General features: G+C 36.9%; 1 protein-coding gene across 2 annotated transcripts in view; it reads right to left on the bottom strand.

The window, feature by feature from the left end:
* Positions 1-19,801: 19,801 nt before the first annotated feature.
* Positions 19,802-23,966, bottom strand: part of GLIS3 (GLIS family zinc finger 3) — a 150,093-nt gene continuing 145,928 nt past the window's right edge. Inside the window, exons 9-10 of one of the 2 annotated variants that reach the window (XM_052700934.1) lie at positions 21,455-21,637; positions 19,802-20,363 (exon numbers count right to left, since the gene is read on the bottom strand). In XM_052700934.1, coding sequence (XP_052556894.1) covers positions 20,227-20,363; positions 21,455-21,637 — 320 coding nt within the window. In that variant the 3' untranslated portion in view covers positions 19,802-20,226. The remainder of the gene's footprint in view (positions 20,364-21,454; positions 21,638-23,966) is intronic. The other variant, XM_052700935.1, reaches the window with a different exon arrangement.

Here is a 23,966-nt window from a genome sequence, read left to right as displayed (position 1 = left end):
TTATTGTGGATGGTGATGGGGTAGGAAAGAAGCAACAAGCTATTGGCTGTTTTACACTAAGCTCAGATCTTAACTCTCCTCTGTATACAAAAAGTTCTTCTAAAGATAGCAAAGAGGTTATAGCTGCCCTACCTGCTGAAGTCTTCAGGGCCAAGTTGAAGAGGTGCTTTGCATAACATTATCTAATGGAAGGTGTTCCTGCCCATCACAGAGGGGTTAAAACTAAATGATCTCTAAGGGCCCTTGCAACCCAAGCCAATCTGTGACTCTATGATTCTAAGTAGACTAAATCAAGATTTGGAGGGTTTTCTTTGGACAAATGTTAAAGAGAGTTTGATTGTAAGGATAAATATAATATTTTTTAAAATAACGAATTCAGTAGACAATTATTCCTGTAAATTGATGGATTATATGGGGAACAGTAGACAACATGGCTAAACAATTGAAGTTTCTCAAAGAACAAGTGAGGTTAAAAAAAAAAAAAGAAAAAAAGAAAAAAAACACCATAGAAAGTAAAATAGTACAGAGCAGTGAGTAGTCAAAACACAACTTCCAATTCACTATCCCTACTGATTCTCATAGAAAAACCCTCTAATGTTTTTATTTCTCTGTTTGTTTGTTTTTTAAATTTGTCTGTGTCTTACATGCTTCCTATATGCTTCTCTGTTTCAAATTGTATTTATTTCTAAACAAGTTGAAACTGTGACATCCATTCATAGAATTTCTAACTAAGTTGAAAAATTGATGTCTACTCATGTTATGCAATGAGGATCCTTAACTTTGGGTTGAATGTTTCTTCTTGCTTTTTAAAGGAAGAGGAATACTTTTTGTGTACATTTTTCACATCCTTTACTTAACTTGCTATGTATTTCCCCTCGGTAAATACTACACACTATTGGAATTCTTTCAGCTGGCTGTCAATACCTTACAAACATGGAACAACGTGTTTTCATAGGCATCATATGTCTTCTTCCTTTCCAGGCAACTTTGGATGTAAGATAGTGTTGAATCTTAACAAATCTTGGGTTTTCCTAGTGTGTTTAAAAAGCATTTTCTCTGAAAACCAAAAAACATCTAGGCACCTGTCCACTGCTTGAGTTTACTTCCAAGATCTGTCTTGGAATGCATATAGAATTAAAGATCAATTTATTACTATTTTTTTTAATAAGCTGGAATTTAAGATGGCCAATGTAGCTTGTACCTGACTTTGTGCCATTCTCTCCCAAATCTCCTCTGCTATTTATAGTGTACTGCAAAGACATGCAAGTAGTATTTCCTTGCTCCTAAACAGTGCTTCTGCTAGAATCTACTGGAGTTTCCATTAGATAATTTTTTAAATAAACTATTAACTCTGCTGCCTGCAGCATTCCAATGTCTTTTCTTATTTGCATGATAGATTATTGAGTCTAAATTAAAAAAAAACAAAACACTGCTCATTGGGAAATTCAAAATATCTTTCCTAATATGCTAATGTTACACTATATACTGTCTGTATTAATTCAGTGAATCTAGCTACAAATCTGAGAAAATAAAATCTGGAAGTTCAATACAAACTCACATGTAAACTCATTCTGTTTATTTAAAGAGAACCTGCTGGATCTGAATGTGAAGTCTTGACTTTTTTTGAAATGTGATAACATTTCCAAATGCTCTGGGGTAGGACTTTTACAAATGTGATAGAGTCTCTCAAATGCTTTCTTCAAATCCAAATGTCAAGGGTGAATGATATTTTGCTTACCACTTCACATTCTGTTATCAATACTGCCAGAATGAAGATCTGGATCAAAAATCAAGATTTCTCTTCATGTCAGCAGCTACCTTTGCTCTGCTGTAAAGAGTTTTCAAGGCCCTACACTTGTGAGAAATTAATGATATTCACGTTCTTCTTGTTGAGCAAGTCTCTTAACTCTTCACTATTCTTAATCTTCACTGTTAGATTTCCTATTTTTTTAACATTTTATTTCTAAGTTTAATTCCTTGTTAATTCAGATGATGAAATAATATACTCCAGTGTCAAAGTTCTTTTCTGAGGAAACCATTGGTAGATTTTTTTGTTTGTTTATTTGACATTGGACATATGTCGTTTATACATGTTCATTCTTTTCTTGATTAAGGTCTGTCAAGATTTCCCTGCTATGGTTATGAAAGTAAGAGCTCACTAATTAAAATTTTCCTGACCAGTATTTTACGACTTCACAGTCAAAACTTCAGGCTTCCAGAAATATCAGCGATTTGTCACCGATACACAAACATGCTCAGTGTTTGGGTTTGGCTTTGAGTTCTATGATCTCAGTCACACCTTTGAGAAACCAGGCATGTTGATGTCAGGTGAGATGCAACTGACAGGTGGAACAAGAATGTTCTGTGCAGCAAACTGAATGGAGTGAACAGCAGAGCTTTAAGTCAAATTCTACAGGGGGACGGTGTATACTTCTAAGTGAAGAAAACACAGGGAACACCAACATAGCAGCAAGGAAATTTTTCAGTAGTTTCTCAGAGGGATAGGGAGGGCTCTCCCGAGGAGGTAACTCAGTCAATAGCCCAGCTGAATTGCCTCTACATCACTGCATGCACCATGGGATATAAACAGCAGGAGATGAAAACCACAGGGCAATTATAAACCCTTGACCTACAAATTGTACAACTGGAACACTGTACTCAAGGGCGTGGGCACTTTTTGCAGCCAAGAAGACCAATGGTATCCTGGGGTGCTCTAAAGAGAGTTTGGCCGGTAGGTTGTAGGTGATCCTGCCCCTCTACTCCGTATTGAAGAGGCCACATTTAGAATACTGTGTCCAGTTCAGGACTCCCCAGTGCAAAAAAGGACAGGGACCTCCCAGAAGGAGTCTAGCAGAGGACCACGAAGATGATAAAGGAACTAGAACTGAGGAAGGGACTAGTATGAGAAAAGGCTGAGCAACTTGGATCTGTTCAGCCTGTGGGAAAGAAAACTGAGAGGGTATCTGATTTAAGTTTATAAACATCCAACGGGAAGTAAGAGGCCAATGGATGAGGCCAGGCTCTTCTCAGTGGTTCATAGCAATAGGACAAAGAGTACTGGCCTAAAACTTGAACATAGGAAGTTTCACACAAAAATGCAGAAGAACTTTTTTACAGTAAGAGAGGTAAAGCATGGAAACAAGGTGCCCAAAGAGGCTGTGGAGTTTTCTTCTCTGGAGATATTTAAGGCCCATCTGGAAGCCTACCCATGTGATTGTAGGGTACCTGCTTTAGCAGTGGGGTTGAACTTGATATCTCTTGATGTCTCTTCCAACCACCACAATTCTGTGATTCTATGATTCTGTAAGGGCTATAAGCTTTTTAGAAGGAATAGGAAGGGAATGAGTTGTTGCCCTCTATTTTAAGAAATGTATAGACAGCAAAGAGCTACCTCTGAGAAACAGACACGATCATGTTTAGAGATTGTGGATAAAATTTTAGGACCAGAACAATAAAGGACATCTGGTGACTAGAGTCAATTACAAGATACCTGGTCAAGGGGTGGCTATTAACAGTGCTGATGATGTCTGGCATGAACTGCAAGAAGTGTCACACTTGCAGGCAATCATCCTAAACTGATGAGGGATTTCAACCATCCAGATGTCTGATGGAAAACAACACATCAGGCTTCAAGCAATCCAGATGACTCCTGGAGCACACAGGGGAGAACTTCCTGGTCCAGGTATTAGACAAACCAATAAGAGGAGACATGCTACTGGACCGCACCAATGCAGAGAGATCATTAAAAAGGTTAAGACTGTAGTGATGGCCTGGTTGAGTTTGTGATCGTAAGGAATATGGGCCTCGCGAAGACCAAAGTCAGGTCTCAGAACTTCAGAAGAGTGAACTTGAGTCACTTCAGGGAATAAATCATTGGATGAGAACCGTTTGGAAGTTGTTGTTTGGAATAAAGGAACAGAACAGAGCTGGCAGCTCTTGAAGGACACCTTTCAGGGGCACAAGAGCTTGCAATCTGTCAATGTAGGAGATCATGCAGAGGAGGCAGGAAACTAGCATGGATGAGCCTGATGGTCAAGCTGAGGGATAAAAAGTAAATGCACAGGTAGTGGAAGCAAGGATGTGTGGCCTGGTAAGAATACTGGGGTGCCATCTGGACAGGCAGTGATGGAATCAGGAAAGCCAAGGCACTGATGGAACTCAACATGGCAAGAGATGTAAAAAATAACAAGGAAGGATTCTACAGATTCAGTGGCGGGGGAAGGGTGTACCCACTCTGATAAATGAGACAGGAGAAATGGTTGCAATATACATGGAGAAGGCTAAGGTACTTAATGAGGCCCCTGCCCATGTCAGAGAGGTTGGAAATCCTTAAAATCTCATCCACTCCCAGCCATTCTATGATTCTATTTTGATGGGATCCCGAACAAGATCTGATTTTACATATCAGAAAACCTACTTTCTTCCTAGAGATATAGAGAAACTGCAAAGACATTTTATTTTCATCTCACAATTTAGTTGTCATCTTCAGGTTAGACAATGTCTATCTCTGTAAATGTGGAAAACATCTTTTTAGTGGTGGAGTGGTACCTGAATCCACTGACTGAATCAGAGTGCAGTTCTACTGTTTTAACTGTAAAGACTCTTTCCTAAGGCCCTTATTCTTGCATTTTGATTATATCAGTGTGTAATGGACCAATAAAAAATATCTTCTAACTTTCCAATTACCCCTTCCCTCCACAGTGCCATAGTTGGTAGGTCAGCACTTAAGTCACATGATATAACAAGTTAAAGTTCTAGTAATATCATTAAATGTAACAATAATACTTTCCTTTATAACCTGTATAATATTACTTATCTGTTTTCAGAACATGGACAGGAATTTCTTGCAAACTTTTTACCAATACGATTGATCATGTTTATTTATATTCTAAAATGCCAATGCTGGTGTTGAATTATGAGTACATAGTGTCACATATTATCTTTGAATTTTTCCTCAGAGCTGAACATTCAATGGTTTATCAAAACTGAATAGATTCAGAAGATGAAAGAAGACTCCCTGTGTGCTTCAGGTTGGCTTAATTCTTAGATTTAAGTCACGATTTTCTGAATCTGAAAACCTTTGCAAATAGATGGATACAGAAATAATGTGCTTGAGTGAAGTTTTGAAGGAAATACGAAATATTTTTGTGTTCCCTAGAGTTGTGCTCCTTGAATTGGTGCTCACCTAACAGAAAGATCCAAGTCAGGCCTAGATTTCTTTACAGATGTGTGAAACTCATCTCCTGACACTCCTCACAGTTCAGCAGATTTGGAAGGGAGTACGCTTTTGAGCTACTGTTTTGTGGACGCAGTCCTGGAAGTAAGAAATATTTTCCATGCTATTCACAATGTTACCTGGAGCTGCCAGTGAACTCTCCCCTTTCCTATTCCCTGCCTTCCTGATCAGATTAATTAATCCATAGATTGTTGCTTAGATCTCTTCCAGATTTCTGAAAGATGTAGATCTAGGCAGAACTACATTTACCTGAGTTGGATATTCAAGATTTTTGACTGGAGTCTAAAAGAAAGAAGATAGAGAGGGGGAATTTAAAACTGTATGTAAAATTCACGTTGTCTGGAAAGATACTACTGAGACATTAAAAAGCGCCTCAGTTCCTGTACTGATTTTAATGTTTAATTATGCAACTGGTGAATAGAATCTTTATGACTAAACTCTAGTGATTCAGTGCTCCTCCATTCATTCTGGTGCAAAAATAGTCCTTCACATCAGCTTAAAGTCAGCAGTAAATCTCGTGTCTTCTACATATGAGCTGCATGGTTGGAAAATCTCTATGACCAGCCTGTATTGTGCATTAGAGAATTGAATTTGGGATTTTTCAGAAGTCAAATATATTGCTTCAATCTAACAAATTAGTAAACTTAGATACAAGGCAGATTCCCTCCATGTATACTGCTCTTCTTAAATCTCTCTTAAAGAGAATTTTGCACAATGAGAAACCCTTATATTTTACAGCTGCATCTTGAAAACTTTTTATCTTATAGTTGGTGAATGGTAGAAAGATGAAAGATGCCTAGTGCAACTAGCTTTTCTCAGCATTGCTGAAAGACTTACACTTAGCATTACTGTCATACAATGAGCTTAAAAATGGGACTGATTATTAGCTATGAGCTATGTAATTCAGAAAAGTTTCTTCTGATGTTTACTTTAGAGGCCTTTTCCAGTGGTCATCATTAGAGAAGAAATAAAAGATAAAGGACATCAATTTAAGAATATATATATATATATTTTAAATTTATATATGTATATATATACCATATATATATATAATACATATATATACGTATACATACACATATACATACATACATACATATACATGCATATAAATATAGGACCAGTAAAAGGTGACTGCATCTGTGAAGATACTGCTGTTTATCAGAATTTCTGTGGGGTCCCTCTCTCTCAGTCCAGGCTCTACTGTATTTTCACTGAAGAAACATGAAACTGTGGAATCCTTTTTACCCTCAAGTAATCAACCTTTATAATACAATCATGCAATCAATTCCTCAATTATTCACATCTGAGGTCACCTTAAGCTGCCACACTTACTTGCAGCAGGTTTGGTTTCAAAAGTTAAGAATATGGCCTTCGTGTCAGATTTCTAAGCATCTGTAGCATTCTTAGCATCTGTAGTTGGTCCATTTCCTCTGTGTTGCTCTCCATAGTGTCCCTGAGAAGATTCTCAAAGAAAATTAGTTCCATCTTAAGATCTTAAATTTGATCTTAAAGATCAAATTTCATCCAAATGTTTTCATGCTAGAATGAGTATTTAAAATCTTGAAATCTGTTCTCCAAAGGAGCAAATCTGTACACACTTTCCAACAGTCACCCTCTGAGTTTGTATGCCTGACTGTGACTTGCTAATACTGTTTGACAAGAAAAAAAAAAAAAAAAAAAAAAAAAAGGCTAACTTTAAAAGGTCTTTTAAATCTGAACTATGCTTTTCCTTGCACTGCTCCAATTTATTCCCAAAGAAGAAAACTGATATTTCAATCAACCAATTCACAACCTTTTGAGTGCAAATGAAGAACATAACACAGTTATGTTAAACACAATAAGTTCATGTCTTTTCCATGTAAGCAGAGAAAAAATTCCAAGGAAAAAAAAAAAAAAAGAGTAAGCTAGTTCAAAACCAAGGCTATTAAATATTAAGAGCGGAAGCCAGCAAACAAAATTAGTATTGTTGAGCAGTGCACAAGACTGAGAGAGTCAGCAAATGCAGAAAAGACCACACCAATTAGATAGACACATAAACAGTTTCAGGAATTGTGGCGCTGTTTCTTGCACTCGCATGAGTCAGCAAGGTTATTTGGGCTGGCATAATATTGAATTTTTGAAGAATTTGTATGTTGTCACATCTTGCACAGCTCACATGTTATTATGACTGTTGCTCAGTTATGGCCCTCGTCCACTATTTATTTTTGTTCAAAACAAAAAATTCCCTTGAACGAGAGAACAAGCAAATGCTTTAAATTCTACTAAAATCATGCTGGTTGCTAATTTCACTTTTCACTTTCAGGATGCTATTGAAGTAACTCAGTGGCCAGTGTTGGTTCAGAGTAACCTTCTGTTCTCATTGTTGTGAGTTTGTAAAGTTGTTTTGTGGAACAAAGATTAACCCTTGAGTTCAAAATGGTATGAACAGGCCTTTGCTGACTTTCCCAAGAATATTTTAACAGCTCCACAGTAATGGGCAGCTGCTATCCTATTGTAATATAAAAATGATTTTTTTTTTTTTTTAGTTTTGGTACCCAATTCTGTGTAATTGCTCAGAAAGATTGTGGAGTCTCCTTCTCTGCAGGTACCCAGACCTGTCTGGATGCCTACCTGTGTGACCTGCTATAGGGAACCTGCTTTAGCAGGTGGTTGGAATAGATGATCCCTTTCACTGTGTGATTCTATGATTCCCAAAGTTTACTGTCCTATAGGTGTCAATGAGAATTGCTCACACAGCTGTGAATTGCATTGATGTTACTTTGTAGAAGATAAAATATCATGTATACAAATCAAAGGAAGTGACAAAGTATTCAGTACATTCTTGCTACACCCTTTCTCTTCTTACTGCAGCGCGCATAACAGTTGCTGCCTTTCTCATTAGGCTGTAACTTAAAGTCTCTAGAGTGGTTTAACACCATCTGACACCATCTTTGGATAGAACCTCTTTTTCTCCTTGGTTACTTCTATCATTCCTAAAGGGAGGTAACAGCACTGTTTCTCTCTTCGTCCCACAGCTAGGAGGTTGGAATCAAATGATCTTTAAGGTCCCTTGCAATTCAAACCTTTCTGTGGTTCCCTGTTCAAAAGCCATCTGGACACGGTCTTAGAATCATAGAATCTTAGAATTGTTCACGTTGGAAAAGAACTTCAAAATCATCAAGTCCAACCACAACCTGACCATACTACCTTAACACTAGCAACCCTCCACTAAATCATGTCCCTGAGCAACACATCCAAACGGTTTTTAAACACATCCAGGCATGGTGACTCAACCACCTCCCTGGGGAGCCTATTCCAGTGCTTAACAACCCTTTCTGTAAAAAACTTTTTCCTGATATCCAACCTAAACTCACCCTGGTGCAACTTGAGGCCATTTCCCCTCGTCCTGTCACCAGTGAGAAGAGACCAGCCCCGCTCTCGCTGTGAGCACATTTCAGGTATTTGAAGAGAACAAAAAGGTCTTCCCTCAGCCTCCTCTTCCCCAGACTAAACAGCCTCAGTTCCTTCAGTCTCTTCTCATACGGCACATTCTCCAAGCCTTTCACAAGCCTTGTTGACCTTCTTTGGACCTGCTCCAGCACCTCAATATCCTTTCTGTACTGAGGTGCCCATGTCCAGGACATCACTTCTCTAGAAGTCCTTCTTTGAGCATGAGTTGGAACAAATGACCTCCAGATGTTCCTAAATCATTCTGTGATTCTGTGATTCTGTTTCTTCATGTAAGCTCATTTACTTTCACTGAAGCTTTACTGATATGTCCACCAGCACCACAGTTTCCTTCAGCTTCTAAACTTGTACTAGTGTGAGTTGCTAGTGAAATATGACATCATTATTTTTAGAGCTGCTTGATACTGACTGACCTTGTGTAAAGACAATCTAGAACATAATTGGACAATGTGTCTTGAAAATTTGTCCCAATATACTAAGTGTAGAATCACAAATGGAAATCAACTTTGCTTTTACTCAGACATGGTGCACAACTTGATTCTGCTTCTCAAGCATTTTTCAAGCTATGGTATGAATATATTTTGGGAGGACATCACTTCTAAGCTATGCAGAGAATTCACTTAGAATGTGTCCTCTTGGAGAGGTGTGGTCTGGCGTCATTTTTTATCCTGCTGTTTCTGGAATGCCCTTGCACTGTGTTACATTTTGTCATCGTACAAAGATGCACATTTGGAATTCCTAGGTACATTTTCCAGAATTAATTACTGGAGGCTCTAAGGAGATTCACTGAAGCAAAGAACCTCCTGACTCTTGCATTTTAAAATACAATCCTGCAGCAATAGGGCATCACACAGTTACACAGATTAAATGATGTACAAACATTGATACACTTCTAATGCAGTTATTAGCTGCCACTTTTCATCAACTGCTTCATCTCTTTTCCTGAAGTAATAATAGCTTATTATGGGAGATCATGAAATGCAGTTGCAGAGAAATCTTATGTTATCCTAGATGTCTGGGTGGATTATTAACGTGGCAACATGTCAGGTGCTCTTTTTCTCTCACTCACTTCAGATAATTAGTTGAAACTCGGCACTCAGTAATACTGCCTTTGTTAAATGCCTGCAGCATGAGGTAAGGCTATAGGATTAAGTCCAACATTTTGTAGTCTCACATGTAGAGTAGCAGGGAGCAGCATTCAGAGGGAAAAGACTAGATTACTCACTTTTTCTCTTCTTTTCACCCAAGCACAAGTATATTAAGTTTAGATGAGCTTTTACTGTAACACTTGTCAGGATTGACATGATATTCATGCTTGTGCCAGACTCTTTCCATACAGATCTTAGCATAATCACTTCTGGCCCATTTCAAGTACAAATGGGCTTGAATTAAGTTTTATGCTATGCCTTTATAGATTTCCATTACCCTGCACTCCAGCAAAAATCTAGAAAAGAGAATGATATTCTTCCTGATTTTGGGGTGAGGTTTTCCCTGTTTCCCATGGAGAGTGAGTTTCACAGAGGATCTCAGTGTATTAAATAACTGTCACAGTGCACCAAGGAAGGCTGTGTACCTGGCACTGGCTCTCCAGAAATGTGAGACAAAGAATAAGGAGGAATGAAGGAACTGGGACCACAGAATGCAAAGCTCTCCTTTGTAATAAAATTTGTTAAGTCAGTTCAGTCACAGAAGAGAAGATATACAACTCTGCCTTGACAAAACAATAGTGTCCATGGTAACTTGCTGCAAATGGGTACATATGGTACAGCGCAATTGAGAATCTATTAAGGGCTTAGATCAAGTTGGAACAAGGCTCCCAGGCATTGTGAGCTAATCACTGTGACTAAGACAAAATGAGAAGGAAACAAACAACCACTGGAGGACCCTTCAGATTAGAAGCACTCTATATCTTCCAATAAGTACTAATAGTTTGTGTCTTAGACGATGCTTGCAATGGATTGGTTGTTGCAAAAACTATATAATTTTCTTAAAGATATTGCAGGGAACTACAACCCCAAAGTGTAACTGTGCATTCTCCTCTTGTTTTAGGAAAGAACCTTGAGAGTTTTGAAAAGAAAAAGCTTTAATCAACTGCTGTGTGTCCTTCGTGCGTGTCTATACATACATACTACATAGGTATTGTAGGCATAGATGTTGGTATATTGTACTAAGAATGTTTATATTCTCAGCCCTTTGTCCTGAAGAGGTCATTCTCATGAGACTTCGAATTAACATTTAAAGCTAATTTTAGTTGTTTATAATCAATTACTTTTTCTGCTAGCTTGGAATAATTACAATTCTGCTTCCAACTGAAACCTAGTTATTAGAACTCCTTAGTTCCAGGCTGAATGTTTATGACTCTTTTCAAGTGGTGAACTAGGCTCTAGATCTGTTTCCTCCTTTCTTTCCCTTTGATTTTTTAAAGGAGTGTATGATTACAACACAGTTGTCCTTACAAGAACAGTGATGCCTCCTACATAGTATAGCAAGCCACAGTTTTTACTTTCCACTTACTGTGTTGCAATCTCTCCATGGATTTTAGGAAGAGCAGTCTAACCCTAACCATTAAGCTTTGGATTTCAAACAACACTCCAATGTTAATACTACAATTAGATTAAGCTGGATACAGATTTCATGCTTGCCTTCAGCTGATTCAATTACAGCATCTTTTGAGCAAAGTACATGAAATGTGAGTGATTTTTATTTCTTTTAGGTTAAACACAAACCTCAGTGTAAATTCTGATGCATTATTTTTAGTCTGGGCATACATACTAGGACATCTTCAGTTATCCTATTTATCCCTTCCCTTCCCCTCCCCTTTCTCCTCCCCCCCCCTTCCTCCTTCCCCCCTTTCATATTCCCCACTTCTCCCCCTCCCTTCCTCCTCCTCCTTTCCTTCCCCTTCCAGCAGAAAGGAGGTAAGTTTACCCTCATTCACAACCAGCAAGCCTAACACTGGCAAGCCCTTTGTCCAAAGAAACATAAAAATCATATTTAGTCATAATTTCAACCAAGGATCTTTTTTTTTTTCAGCTAACAGACTTCACCATGCATATTGACTTGAGCAACAGAACAATAGCCTTGCATGCAGTTATATTTCACTTAGTGAAAGACTTCACAGCTCCATCAGTAAAGCCTGGGAAAGAGATTAGGCCAATCAGTCTTGTCTCAACTTACTCCTGTATGTCCCTTAGTTTAATTGAGGATTTGAAAATAAAATGAAGAATTATGGAATTTAGCTAAAATCAACCAATCTCACCTCCTTCATCCAAGACATGTTTACTCAGGAATATGTATAATATGTATAAGTTGGTTTCTATGAGGAAGTCTTACCAAGCTGTAAAGCCCAACTTCCAGTGCAAATTCTGCATCTAAGAGCTTCTGCAGAGAATCTAAAACCAACTGTAAATTACAGAAGAAGTGTAAAAACAATTAAGAGTAACACCAGATTACAGCACTACCCTTTTCCTTCTTGTACCTACTTCAAACAGCATTTACCTTTCTGAGGTAATCTGACTTTATTGCAAGTGGTGGTTCAGGTTTGGTTAGAGTAATTAAAGTCGAAATTACTGATATTTTTCAGATGATATTTCAGCAGCTTCTCTAAAATTGATTTAGTAGTATGGTTTTAATATGGTTTCTATTAAATATGTACCAAGACCAAAAGATCATCATTATATGTAATGCTTTTCTTGACTGCGTTAATGTAGCAACAAAAAAGAAATCTGAAATTCAGGCTTGACGTTCTTTCCTTGTCCTCTGGAGAAGGACTGAAAAATATGGGTCTGGCAGAACACGGTTTCAAAAGATCTGAAATTGCTAGGGTAAAAATCCCCACCTGAAAGGATTTTCTTGACTCCTCACTGAGTAAAAATCAAACCAACCATGAGTAAAAGTTTAGTGATATCATAGTACCATCCAACAGTATTCCCTGAAAAATAAGCCATTCCACTGTTACTACTTTAACTAACTTTTGCCAAGGATCATCACTCAGGCAACATCAATTTAATTTGCCTTAAAGTACAATGTCCCCTCCCTGCAACAGCAGATACCTACGGCAGAACTGTACCTGTGCACTACACAGAGTGGAGGGCTAGCAGGTGAAATAACAGTGCTTTCAGTCTTGTCATGATTATAGATATATCAATCATATTCTAGTAGGTTTTTTTAATGTATTTTTGAGTGTTTGGGTGTTTTGTTTTTGTTTGTTTATTCTTCATTCTTCCTCTTTCTCTTTCTCCTTACTCTTTTCTATTTATTCTTTTTTAAATTATTTTTTATTATTATTATTTTTTCTCCAACAGATTTATGCTGATATTTTCAGAGACTGTTAAGGGAAATGAGAAGGCCAGGTCACCTCTATTTCCCCCAGTTTAATTAATCTCGCTGGTCCCATAGCTGAAATAGCTGAAGTTGGGTGATTTACTTGCGTCGTCAAGCCTGCAGGGGCCCACTGATGGGCAGGTTCAAGTACATTTTCTGGAGGAAAGAAAAAATGTATGATACTGAGGAAATAGTTACATTTCCATCTATCTACAGGTAATGCTTTATTCTGTGTATCTAGCTGCAACCAAGCATGAGGTTTGTATTTTCTAGTTATAACAAAGGTATGTAGGAACTTTTAACTAGACACAGAAAGGCATTCTTTGTTACAGTTCACTGAACTAGTCCATCTCATTTGTGAATCATTAATGATACTGACTGCTGGGTAAATTTACTTTGGCTGTAAATCCATTAACAGCATGGGAAGATGTGGTAGAATGATTTTTCATACCTTCCTTCTAAATGAAAGCATTATATTTTCAGGAGAGACACAGAGTATAAATTAACCTTTTGGAAGAAGACACAGTAATCTTAAAAATCGAGCATTTTTCATTCTATAGGACTAATACCATTCTATTTCCTCTAGCTTTAAATTTCAGTGAGTATATAAAGTCATATATAAACTGCCCACTTTAAGATTGCTGATTATGCGAGAAACTTTTTTATGCTGCTTCTCGAGCAGGTTTATTTACAGTGGTTAACAGATAGGGCTTGAAAATGCTTTTATACAGAAGGTACTTCAAAATGCATTTGATGATATTTTGAGTGATAAAGTGATCAGGGTAGGAAACAGCAAGATCCTCATGGAGTCAGAATATGAACAAGTATCACAGCATTTTCCTGATTTGCTTGAGGATCATAGTGTAGGAAAATGAATATTGTGTTTTCATATGGAAGTAGTCACTTTAACTTCAGACACAAGACATATTTTAATTAGATGTAATAAGTAAAAAGAAGCTTAGAATATTGTGTTTTTTTGCATGATTTTTTTCTTAAGATCTAGTTGTATAGCAAATGGAACTTTATTAAACTACTTTTAATCAGGGTGCTTTAGTTATGAATACAGGAATAGACTCCAGATCTGGCATATGTGCATGGAAGAACTGTAACAAAGTATGAACAATTTCTGTCTCATGACAAATTCTGATGTTTCAAACAGGGTTTTCATTAAAAAGATAGGACTAAAAAACAAACACCAATACTTCATAGAATGAAAAATACAGCCTACTTGCATTCAGAAATGATGTGCTCTGCAGGAAGTTAGTTGTCATTTAGTTTCTGTACTATTTTGCCATAGAAGAGGCTGCAGGGCATCATGAAAAAATGATCCAGCAAAGGCAATCAATCCTAGAAAAGCACATGGCTTTCAGGTATTTGATGTTACAACACACTGTGTACAGAACTGGTATACCTCTCATTTTATGGGCTGTTTCTACCTAAGAGAAAAACTGAATGGTGAAACACAAATTCAGCGAAACACAGTTCTTCAGGGTAGCTCACAGCATTTTCCAAGCCATGGGACTAGTTTCTTATATTAAACTAAAATGCACCATGAGAATTCCCTGAACAGAGGTAATTTCTGGTAAACTACTCCTAAAATCACACACACACCAGTCAGTGAATGTGGACATACTAGTTTTGGTTCTGTTCATAATTGACTCAGAGCCAACCTTGCTAGTAATTCTGTAATAGAATCAACTTTGATCATTACTCTCAAAGGGCTTCAAAAACACACTTTTCTCCCCATCCTTAGAAAAGTATTTTCTTTCACTGTCACTGCCACTTCAGTCTTCTTTAAAAATGTAAGTATATTTGCATCAGAATAATTTATGAGTTTTTATTTTCTTAGAATTCTAGTCTAATTTAAGGATGTGGTAAACGAAAATCTCTTCTTCGTAAGCATGCTGGATTTTCAGAATGTGTTTTGGACAGTGTAGACATTAGCATACATTAACTTCAGTCTCTATCTTTTGTCAGCATTTTCTCTACTGCATAGTAAAAAAAAAAAAAAAAGAAAGCCTCTCTTCACATCAGATGCTTAGAAACAATTTCTCAGTTGTTAGAGTATGTTAGAAACACTGCTGTAGCCAAACAGAAAAGCAGAATTGTGTTTGATAAAGTCAGAAAACCATGTTAAAAAAGAAAACAATAAAGAAAATATCATTGCACAAAAATGGAATTAAATGTTCCTATTTTATTTGTGCCTCCATAAGGGGTGTAAATTTACAGAGGCATACACTTGTCTCTCTAAATCTCTAGCCCCAGTGTAAATACAATTAAATCTAGTCTTAAAGCTCTTGCCCAAATATTATTTAAAAGAAATCTCTGAGATACATATATTTTACCATCTGCTCCTAATTATTCTAATGCACACAAATATTAGTAGTGAAGGACAGTGACTGGAGAAGTCTTCTGCATGGCATTTCAAAATAAGTCATTCTAATAATCATGTCATTGAGATATATTTTCAGTTTTATTTTGTATCGTATCCATACATCCTTCTTCTTACCTTTGACATTAAAAAAAAAAAAAGGGAAAAGAATAAAAATAACTTATGATTACATGGAAAATAACAAATCAGAAATTTTACAGCTACTAACAGAGAAAGAAGCATAATTAATTCTTTTAAAATTTTATTTTTCATGGTATATGACAGATACGACTTTAGAACAAATATCACCTAGATACAGAGTATGGCAAACGGACTTCATAGCTGTATATGTAAATATGTATAAATATATAGAAAAATTGATTCCCACTTTCTCTTCTCACCGAAGTGCCTTGTGTAAAAACTGTTACACAAGATGCTGCTTTCTGTACAGACGGAATTTTTTTCTTAAATAAAATCCCATCCAGCTAATTTTAAGTTGTTGACTTTAGCTTTACCTGATCCTAAAAAATGGAAAAACATATAAAAATTTCACACAACAGACAACAGAAAGTGCCATTTGAAAAATTTTGCTATAAAATTACACAAGGAAAAGAGGATAAACAGTTAAAATGTAATTTTTATATTCACATATATTCATAGAAAGTTGAAAATATAATATAATTTGACAGATTGTGTCTGGAATGAAATACTTCAACATTCAGTACTAGTAAACAGGAAAACCTATGTGTACGCATGTATAAATAAGTGTATATACATACATTGAGAAGGAGATTCAAATACATGCACTTCCATGCACTCAAACACTCACACAAATACCCGATGTGCTATCTGAATTTTCAGATCCATTATAGACCCATTTCTAATGCAATGAGTCTGAAAACAAAGAAATGTATGAAAGAATTATTGTAAATAATTTCATTAGAATATTGTTTATTGCCCACAGTCTAAAATGACTTCATCATTTAGATATGAATCCCTTTTGAAAATTAACGCTATCCAGCAACTAGAAAAATAACACAAAAATCACTGAGGCACAAGTATTTGCAGGTAAAGTAACTGGCACTACACTATGTATTTTCACAAGCACCATTTTTTTTTTTTTAATAACATGATAAACACAATATCCTACTTCAGTATTCAAAATACGTGAGATAAAATACAGTTTTGTTGTTTTTCTTTTTTTTTCTTTTTTTTTTAGTTGTTGTTGTTGTTTTCTTTTTTAAAACAGTTGTGCTCTGTAATATACTAATCTTCCAAACTGAGTCCGGCTGGAAAAAGAATAATGAAATAATCATTAAGAATCCCCCTTGTCTATGACACATAAGTAAACATTTTATAGACCAGTAGGCCACAGTTATGTGCTTAATTAGACTGTATAGTTCCTTTTTAAGACTAAGGATCACAGAAAGCTGTACACTTTCGTATGAAAGCTGTACACATGCGTATGAAAGAATGAATGAATGATTTGCAAAACTTTCCTTTTTCAGATGTAACTGATTGTATGTGAAAATCACCTCCTTTTTGAATTCTGTTTTCCTGCTTTTCACCCATAACTTGAAAGCCCTCTCTACTGGACAGCTTGTGCAATCAGATACAAAAAGAAATATTTCAGAAGTGTTAATAATCAAGTTGGTGAGTAGCAATACTTTATGGCACACAGCCATTGGCAAATTCTGGAAAACCATGTCGTTAGGAGAATCTTGAACCATTCCTACATATACGAAAGTACAAATTTACATATACATACATCTGTATACACTGGGCCCAAATATGCTCCTACTGACTTCGGAAGAAACAAGTGTAGTCCTACAAGCTTGAAGTGTTCAGCAAGTCTAGTTACTCCTACTGAATCAAGTTATGCATATGCAGAGATCACAGAGTAGGCTTTAAGACAGCACACAATTAAAGCTCTACTAAAAAAGTCTGATGATACACTAATGCAAATGAGCTGCCTTTTTTTTTTTTTTTTTTTTTTTCTATGTATCTTAGAATCATAGAATCATTAAGGTTGGAAAAGATTTCAAAGATCATCTATTTCAGCAGCCAACCCATCACTACTATGCCCACTAAATCTTTAACAGCCCATCCTCACTTTTCTTGAATACCTGCAGGGATCGTAACTCCACCATTGCCTTGGGCCGCCTGTTCCAATGCTTTCAAAGAAGAAACGTTACATGATATCCAGCCTGAACCTCTCCTGATGAAACTTCAGGCCATTACCTCTAATTTTATCAGTGGTATTAGGAAGAAGAGATCGGCTCCCACCTCACCACAACCTTCTTTTAAAGAAATGAGAAGGGTAATAAAGTCCCGCTGAGCCTCCTCTTCTTCAGATTGAAGAATTCCAGTTCCCTCAGCTGCTCCTTGTAAAACCTCTGCTCCAAACACTTCACCAGCTTTGTTGCCCAACTTTGTATATGCTCCAGGGCCTCTTGTAGTGAGGGGCCCAAAAGTGAACACAGTATTTGAGCTGTGGCCTCACTGGTCTACTAATACCCCCTGATCCTGTTCTAGTTTTCTGGCCTCTACAACACAAGCCTGTAGTGTTGCTTGTGGTTGTTGTAGCAATCCAGCCTGTCCAGATCCCTTTCTAGGTCATTCTACCCTCAGGCAGATCAATGTTTCCTCTCATCTTGGTGTCATCTGCAATATTAGTGAGGGTACATTCAAATTTGTCCAGATCATCAATAAAGATATTAGACAGGATTGGCCACAATACTAACCCCTAGCAAACATTAATAATGACATGTCACCACCTGGATTTACTAAAGTCTAGGAAGATTACATCCACATCTTTTCCCTCATCCAGGAGGCAGGTCACTTGGTCATACAAGTTGATCAGGCTGGTTAAGCAAGATCTGCCTTTCATGAACCCATGCTGGCTGGGCCTCATTCTCTGATTGTCCCACACTGGCTGTGTGATGCGCCCAAGATAATCTGCTCCATAACTTTCCCAGTACTGAAATTAGGCTGGGAAGCCTATTGTTCCCCATAATCCTGTACCTGTGTACAGAAGCCTGATGTTATTTAACCCAATGAAAACTACATATGGTAACAAGACTTACTAATGCAAGCTGAAGCAGAGTGACACATCTACGTGTGATATGAGAAACAGAATAAAAAAGGGAAGAATTTAGTAGGGAATTCTCTGTATTTAAGCCACAATTTTACTTGTTGGTTTAAATAATTTATCTACGTGGCTTGTTGATATCTACTTTGCATATATTGAATGAAAATCTCTTACTAAAATATGGAAGCACATACACTTGTATGTAAGAATATAATTTAGGAATACAATCTTCAGAGGATTACCACTGTTTGTAAATGTCTGACATAAATTCGTCTATGCAATAGAATAGCAAATTAAATAAGGAATTTGACCAAAACTGCATTCAACAACTCCGAAAAGCTTCTCAGGATAAGAAAAATTGTGCATAAATAATTTTTTTTGAACTGATGAGTAATTTCAGAAGCATAGTTAGATTCTTACACACCATCTAGTCAGCGTGTAAGAATCTCTGATTTTTTTTTCCATCCTATTAAAACAGATTGTAAGAATATTATGATGCACACTTTGCAGAGAGTCCACAAAATAGACGAAATTGGATTAATAATCTTAAAAACTCAGTCTTACATGATATTACAGTTACTCTCAAGCTGTATATCACCACAGTGATATCTGTACTGCAAAATACTGGTTTTAACACATCTCTTGTGGCTTACACAGGTAATCTGATTTTATAGTACATTGTACAAAATATATGAAACAGATCCAGCCGCTGACTAGAAGACACATAATCAACAAGTCCAGTTTTACATTTCTAATAATCAGAGGGAACATAGCAGACTTAAGAGTAGCTCATTTTTTCTTTTTCTTTTTCTTTTTTATTTTATTTTTTTATTTTTTTTTTCCTGGAAATGCTGTGGATTGCTTTCAAATGCATGAAATTTAAGGAAACGTATTTTGAATTTTCCTATAGAGTACTATAGCACATACAGCAATAAAGCTCTACAACATAGTTAAAATCAAAGTTGGAACATAATATTCTTTTCTAGCTGTTGTGCTAATAAAGATTATGTCCATGTGCCTTCTCACGTAGTGCATTTAAATATTCTTAAAACTGCAAAAAAGAACTAGGTCAGAAGAAATGTTGGAGAGATATCAATGGCCACATTGTATGGTTTAAATACAGAGGGATGGGAAAGTCATCTAATCAAGGCCTGTAAGGATCTAGAATCAATGCTCTTTGGCCTCAGAAAGAAGATACACACATGCCTCCAATGGGTAATACCAGGATGTATGTCTAATTCCTCTCCCTTTTTTGTTGGTGTATTTTTAACTTCAGAAGCACCATATGCAAACACACTTCCAAAAGTTGTGTATCTTTGAAATGTCTGCATTTCTGGTTTTACTTTGTTTTTTTTTCTTTCTTTTTTTTTTTTTTTTAAGGAATTTTCTAAAGTGTTCTTCTCAAAGCTTACAGCTATTCAGATTAAGAGGATTATAGCCAACAAACAGTTTTCTTATTCAGTCTTTGAATTCCCTTTGAGAAGTTAAAAAACCCAAAAAAGCAGAGTTGCTGTGCCACAGAAGAAAAGAAAATAAACAATCCTAAGGTTTTGGCAAAATTTTCTTTCTTCAAATGCTTTCCTCAGACGACTGCATGATTACAGGATGAATGCTTGGTGATTTTTTTCCTCTCCAGTGTGTATGTTTATCCACCAATATTCATACACAGCATTTTTATGGAGAGAAAAATTTTGTAGAGAAATATCAAAAGGGCAATATGAAATGGGATCAGGTTCTCGTTAGAGTTGGATGATTTTAGCCTTCAGTGTAGACAGAAGAAAGTTGAGTGGGACAACGATCCACTGAATTTATTGGTAGGAAACTGCTATCCTCTGGCACGCTGTGGGTCGAATCACCAAAGACACCTGTGGGCCCTGCTGGAAAATCATAAACTGAGAAAATACAGAAATAATTCATTAACTAGGACAACTATATCACAGAGAATACCCTAATTCTTAGGCAGAGAACTGGACATTGCTTCTAACCAAATGTACAAACAAAAAAAGCAAGCCAATGTAGGTACAAAATTAATAGTTACATAATCTACTGCTTACCAAGGGAAGAATTTCAGTTCTATCAAATCTGAATTAAGCAGACTTTATTGCAACTAACATTTGCCCACTTAATGGATGCTTCAATTGCTACACTTTTTAAAATAAACTTCATGCTTGGTTATTGAGTCTCACCACACTCAGTGAATGATATGTATTGTCAAACTCAATTCTCATAAAGCAGCCCATTAGTAAAGAAGTTACTAACTTCAGCATATGACAGATGTAAGCAAAGGAATAACTGCTTAAAAGTTTTCATCTTCTTATGCTGTGAGACTCTGCTCTGAAGTGACACGGCTGCATTGGCTGTTCACTGCACTACTTAAGGATAAGATGTAGAAGAGATTTCAAAGCACAATAACCATTAAGTGAAATCATCCTGTATGGAAAGACAAGAAAAAACAACAGCATCATTCTGATTTTCCACAGAGAGGTAACTTTCTCCTCTCCAGAGCAGCACATATGCCCATTCAGGCATTTTCAGTTAGGAAGAGACTAAATTATGTGTGAAAAGAAATTTGGAAGGAAATGTGACTAAGTGAATTACAAAACAGAAAGCAAAACTGAGGGTTTAAGTTATCTCAGGTCCCTGCTGCAACTCTTCTACCAGACCAGAGTGGCTGCATAAATATCACACAAGTCTCAAAGGACTGTATTTCAAAATGAATACACGAGCTAGTGACTCTCTGACTACTAAGGAAGATTATGCCCTTGAGAAACCCTCAGAAGCACAGTTTGCATGCAAGCTAGATGTTGGAGTGATCCATGGCGATTGTCCCAGTGTCCACCACCCCAGAAAGGTCTGAAAACCACCTCCTCTTTGCAAAGAGTCAACTCTGTCACAGCTGTTCCCAGACACATTCACAGCTGAAGCAAATCTAAATACAGAAACTGTACATAGCCAATTCAGAGAGTCCCCAGCTGACATTTACCTGCAATACCAGAGTGAGCTGAAAAAGTTCGATGAAAGACACCAAGTCCTGCCGGACCCACTGATGTAGGAAATAAACAGTCTTCAAAGGGAGGAACCATACTGCAAGAAACATTGTGTTGTATGTTCTTCTGAGAGTCGGGATAATGTGGAGGGCAGAAAGTCTGAAGCTGTCCATAAAAACCTGGAAGAATGAAAAGAAAGTGGTCAGTAAAATACCTGGATAGAGATAATAAATGATAGTTCATGTAATGTTGACCATGAAAAATGAATGGAGAAATCCTCACTGCAGTAACACCAGGATTTCAGTTATTTTCCAATGGTAAAGCAGTTTTTATATAATGCTCCCCAAGACTTCCTCCAATTGCTATTAATCCCTAGTGCATTTTGTTTCATAGACTTTCTTGTCTTGATTTCTGATAGCACTGACTGACTAGATGAGATTTTTCACAAGATTTCTTTAACTCTGCAGTTCTGCTGTCTAAACTGAGAACATCCAGAGCTTGCACTTGGCTACTCCCTGAAGAATTTAAGAAAAGAGTTAATTTAAATTAATAGAAGGTTACTCAAGGAAAGTGTGAACAAAAAAAGAGATTGAGTCTTGATGAAGAATTGAAAAAATGAATCCAATCTTGAGGATCTCCCACTGATGTTCAGACAGCTGGCTGATAGTGGGGATACCTGCGACACTCTGAAAGGCTGCTTGTTAATGATCCATGGGGCCTGCTGTTTGTATGCACAGGATTAGAGTCTCTCTTGCTTTTCAGCAGAATATGACAAAAGGCCTTTGGGTTCTCTGTAAGAGTAGAGAAAACATCAGGGAGCTATCCCAGAGGATAGATGACTGTAAGTAGAAAGCAGAGAAGATCCTTTTATGAAAGCTTGAATTTGGAATCACAACCTACTGATGATATTTAAGAGGAATATGTCTAAGTATCTCATGACACCATCAGCCCCTCTGTTCATTACTACTGATGAGAAATGGAGCATCAACTTTTAAGGAACAAAGACTTAAGAATAAAGTGTACTTTAAAAATCAAAATCTTATGTTTGCGTACTTCCACACCCTGACACAAAAAAATCTTCCAACTCATATCCCTTTATAGAGGTATACTATGCTTAGAAACTCACAATGATCACAAAGCAGCTCACAAACTTCTGCTGGATTGGGGGCCATGACTGCTGTTTGCTAAAGCTGCACTGTGTCTATATACAGATAAGGTAAACCATAGAAAATATGGATGGGAAAGTAAAAAGGTTGCAATACGAAACATGCTGTATCACTTTGTCATCTGAAATCTGGGAAGAAAACCGTCTGGCTCCAATGTGGTGTTAAAAAGAGGCATTCCTTTGCTCTTCACAATGCACACCAGACAACTTGACCAGCAAGCACACACTCTCAGAATTCAGGTTCTACATTTATACAGTTAAGACATATCTGCATGTATATGTACCACATACATATGCAGTACTTTAGCATACATATTCACTCTTTTTCAAGGTCTCATAGATACGTGCTAATGTCCATTTGGGTGTGCTCAGTGGTATTTAGGGTGGTTGAGTGCCCACCTACTTCTTCCCCTTTTTTCACCATCAGCTTCATCATGGAAACCTTTGACAAACTTTCATTCATTTGTCCTGAGTTTGGAATATTTCCATTGCTTATTAGGCCACAGTGAGCCACTTTTAAAAAACAGTGTACGAAGAACCCAAGGAAAATGTTCTTGCATGTTTTGAGGCAAAAGACAAAAGTATTCTATTGTGACTCCAGTACTTCTTGTGGGGTAAAATTATTGAGGCAGAAGGTAGAATATTATGTTATGTTCCCAGTGCAAAATTATTGAGGAAAAACAAAACTAAGTTCACCCACTAAAGCTGAAATGTGAAGTTTTAGAACTATCACTTATGGATTCCTTTTGCTAAACTAATATATTGGTTCTTAAACTAATGTACTAATCCCTGTTGCAAAGCAAACCAAGCTATATCAGCTTTATATAATATTACTGATTTTGCCAAATGGGAGGAAGGATGCATGCTTTAGGAATCTTACTACTCAAATTATTTTTCCTTCAAGACTATATTTATGTGGTCTCCTGCAAGGAAGCATATAAATATTGGCATGTGTAACATATGCATGAACGGAGACAAAAAACTCACTATTTCAAGGCATGAGGACAGGACAGGATCATGGACAGGAAAAGACAGCCTGAACGTATGCACAGGAACTCAGAACTTACAGAGAGGTTTAGGTAACAATGTTGAGTGAAATACAGTCCTTGTGTTTTAAGGTGTAGTCTTGAAAGACAGTTCTGGGTACACAATGTGAGAAAAATGTCTAATTTGCACATACATAGCAAGGGTTTAGGCAGAGCAGTTTCATGGAAAAACACAGAAACAATAATACTTCACCTTCACACAAAAGAGGAAAAGAAGAAAAAAATGAAGAAATAGTAAGAAGAGGGGTTCATCTTCAAAAGCAACCTGCAAATGTGTACAGTAGGCTTGAGGTCACA

Source organism: Tympanuchus pallidicinctus, unplaced genomic scaffold (genome assembly GCF_026119805.1).
Source record: "Tympanuchus pallidicinctus isolate F22 unplaced genomic scaffold, pur_lepc_1.0 scaffold4, whole genome shotgun sequence".
Lineage (NCBI taxonomy): Eukaryota > Metazoa > Chordata > Aves > Galliformes > Phasianidae > Tympanuchus > Tympanuchus pallidicinctus.
The sequence above is the reverse complement of the archived record's forward strand: the minus strand, read 5'-3'. Positions and strand labels throughout refer to the sequence as shown.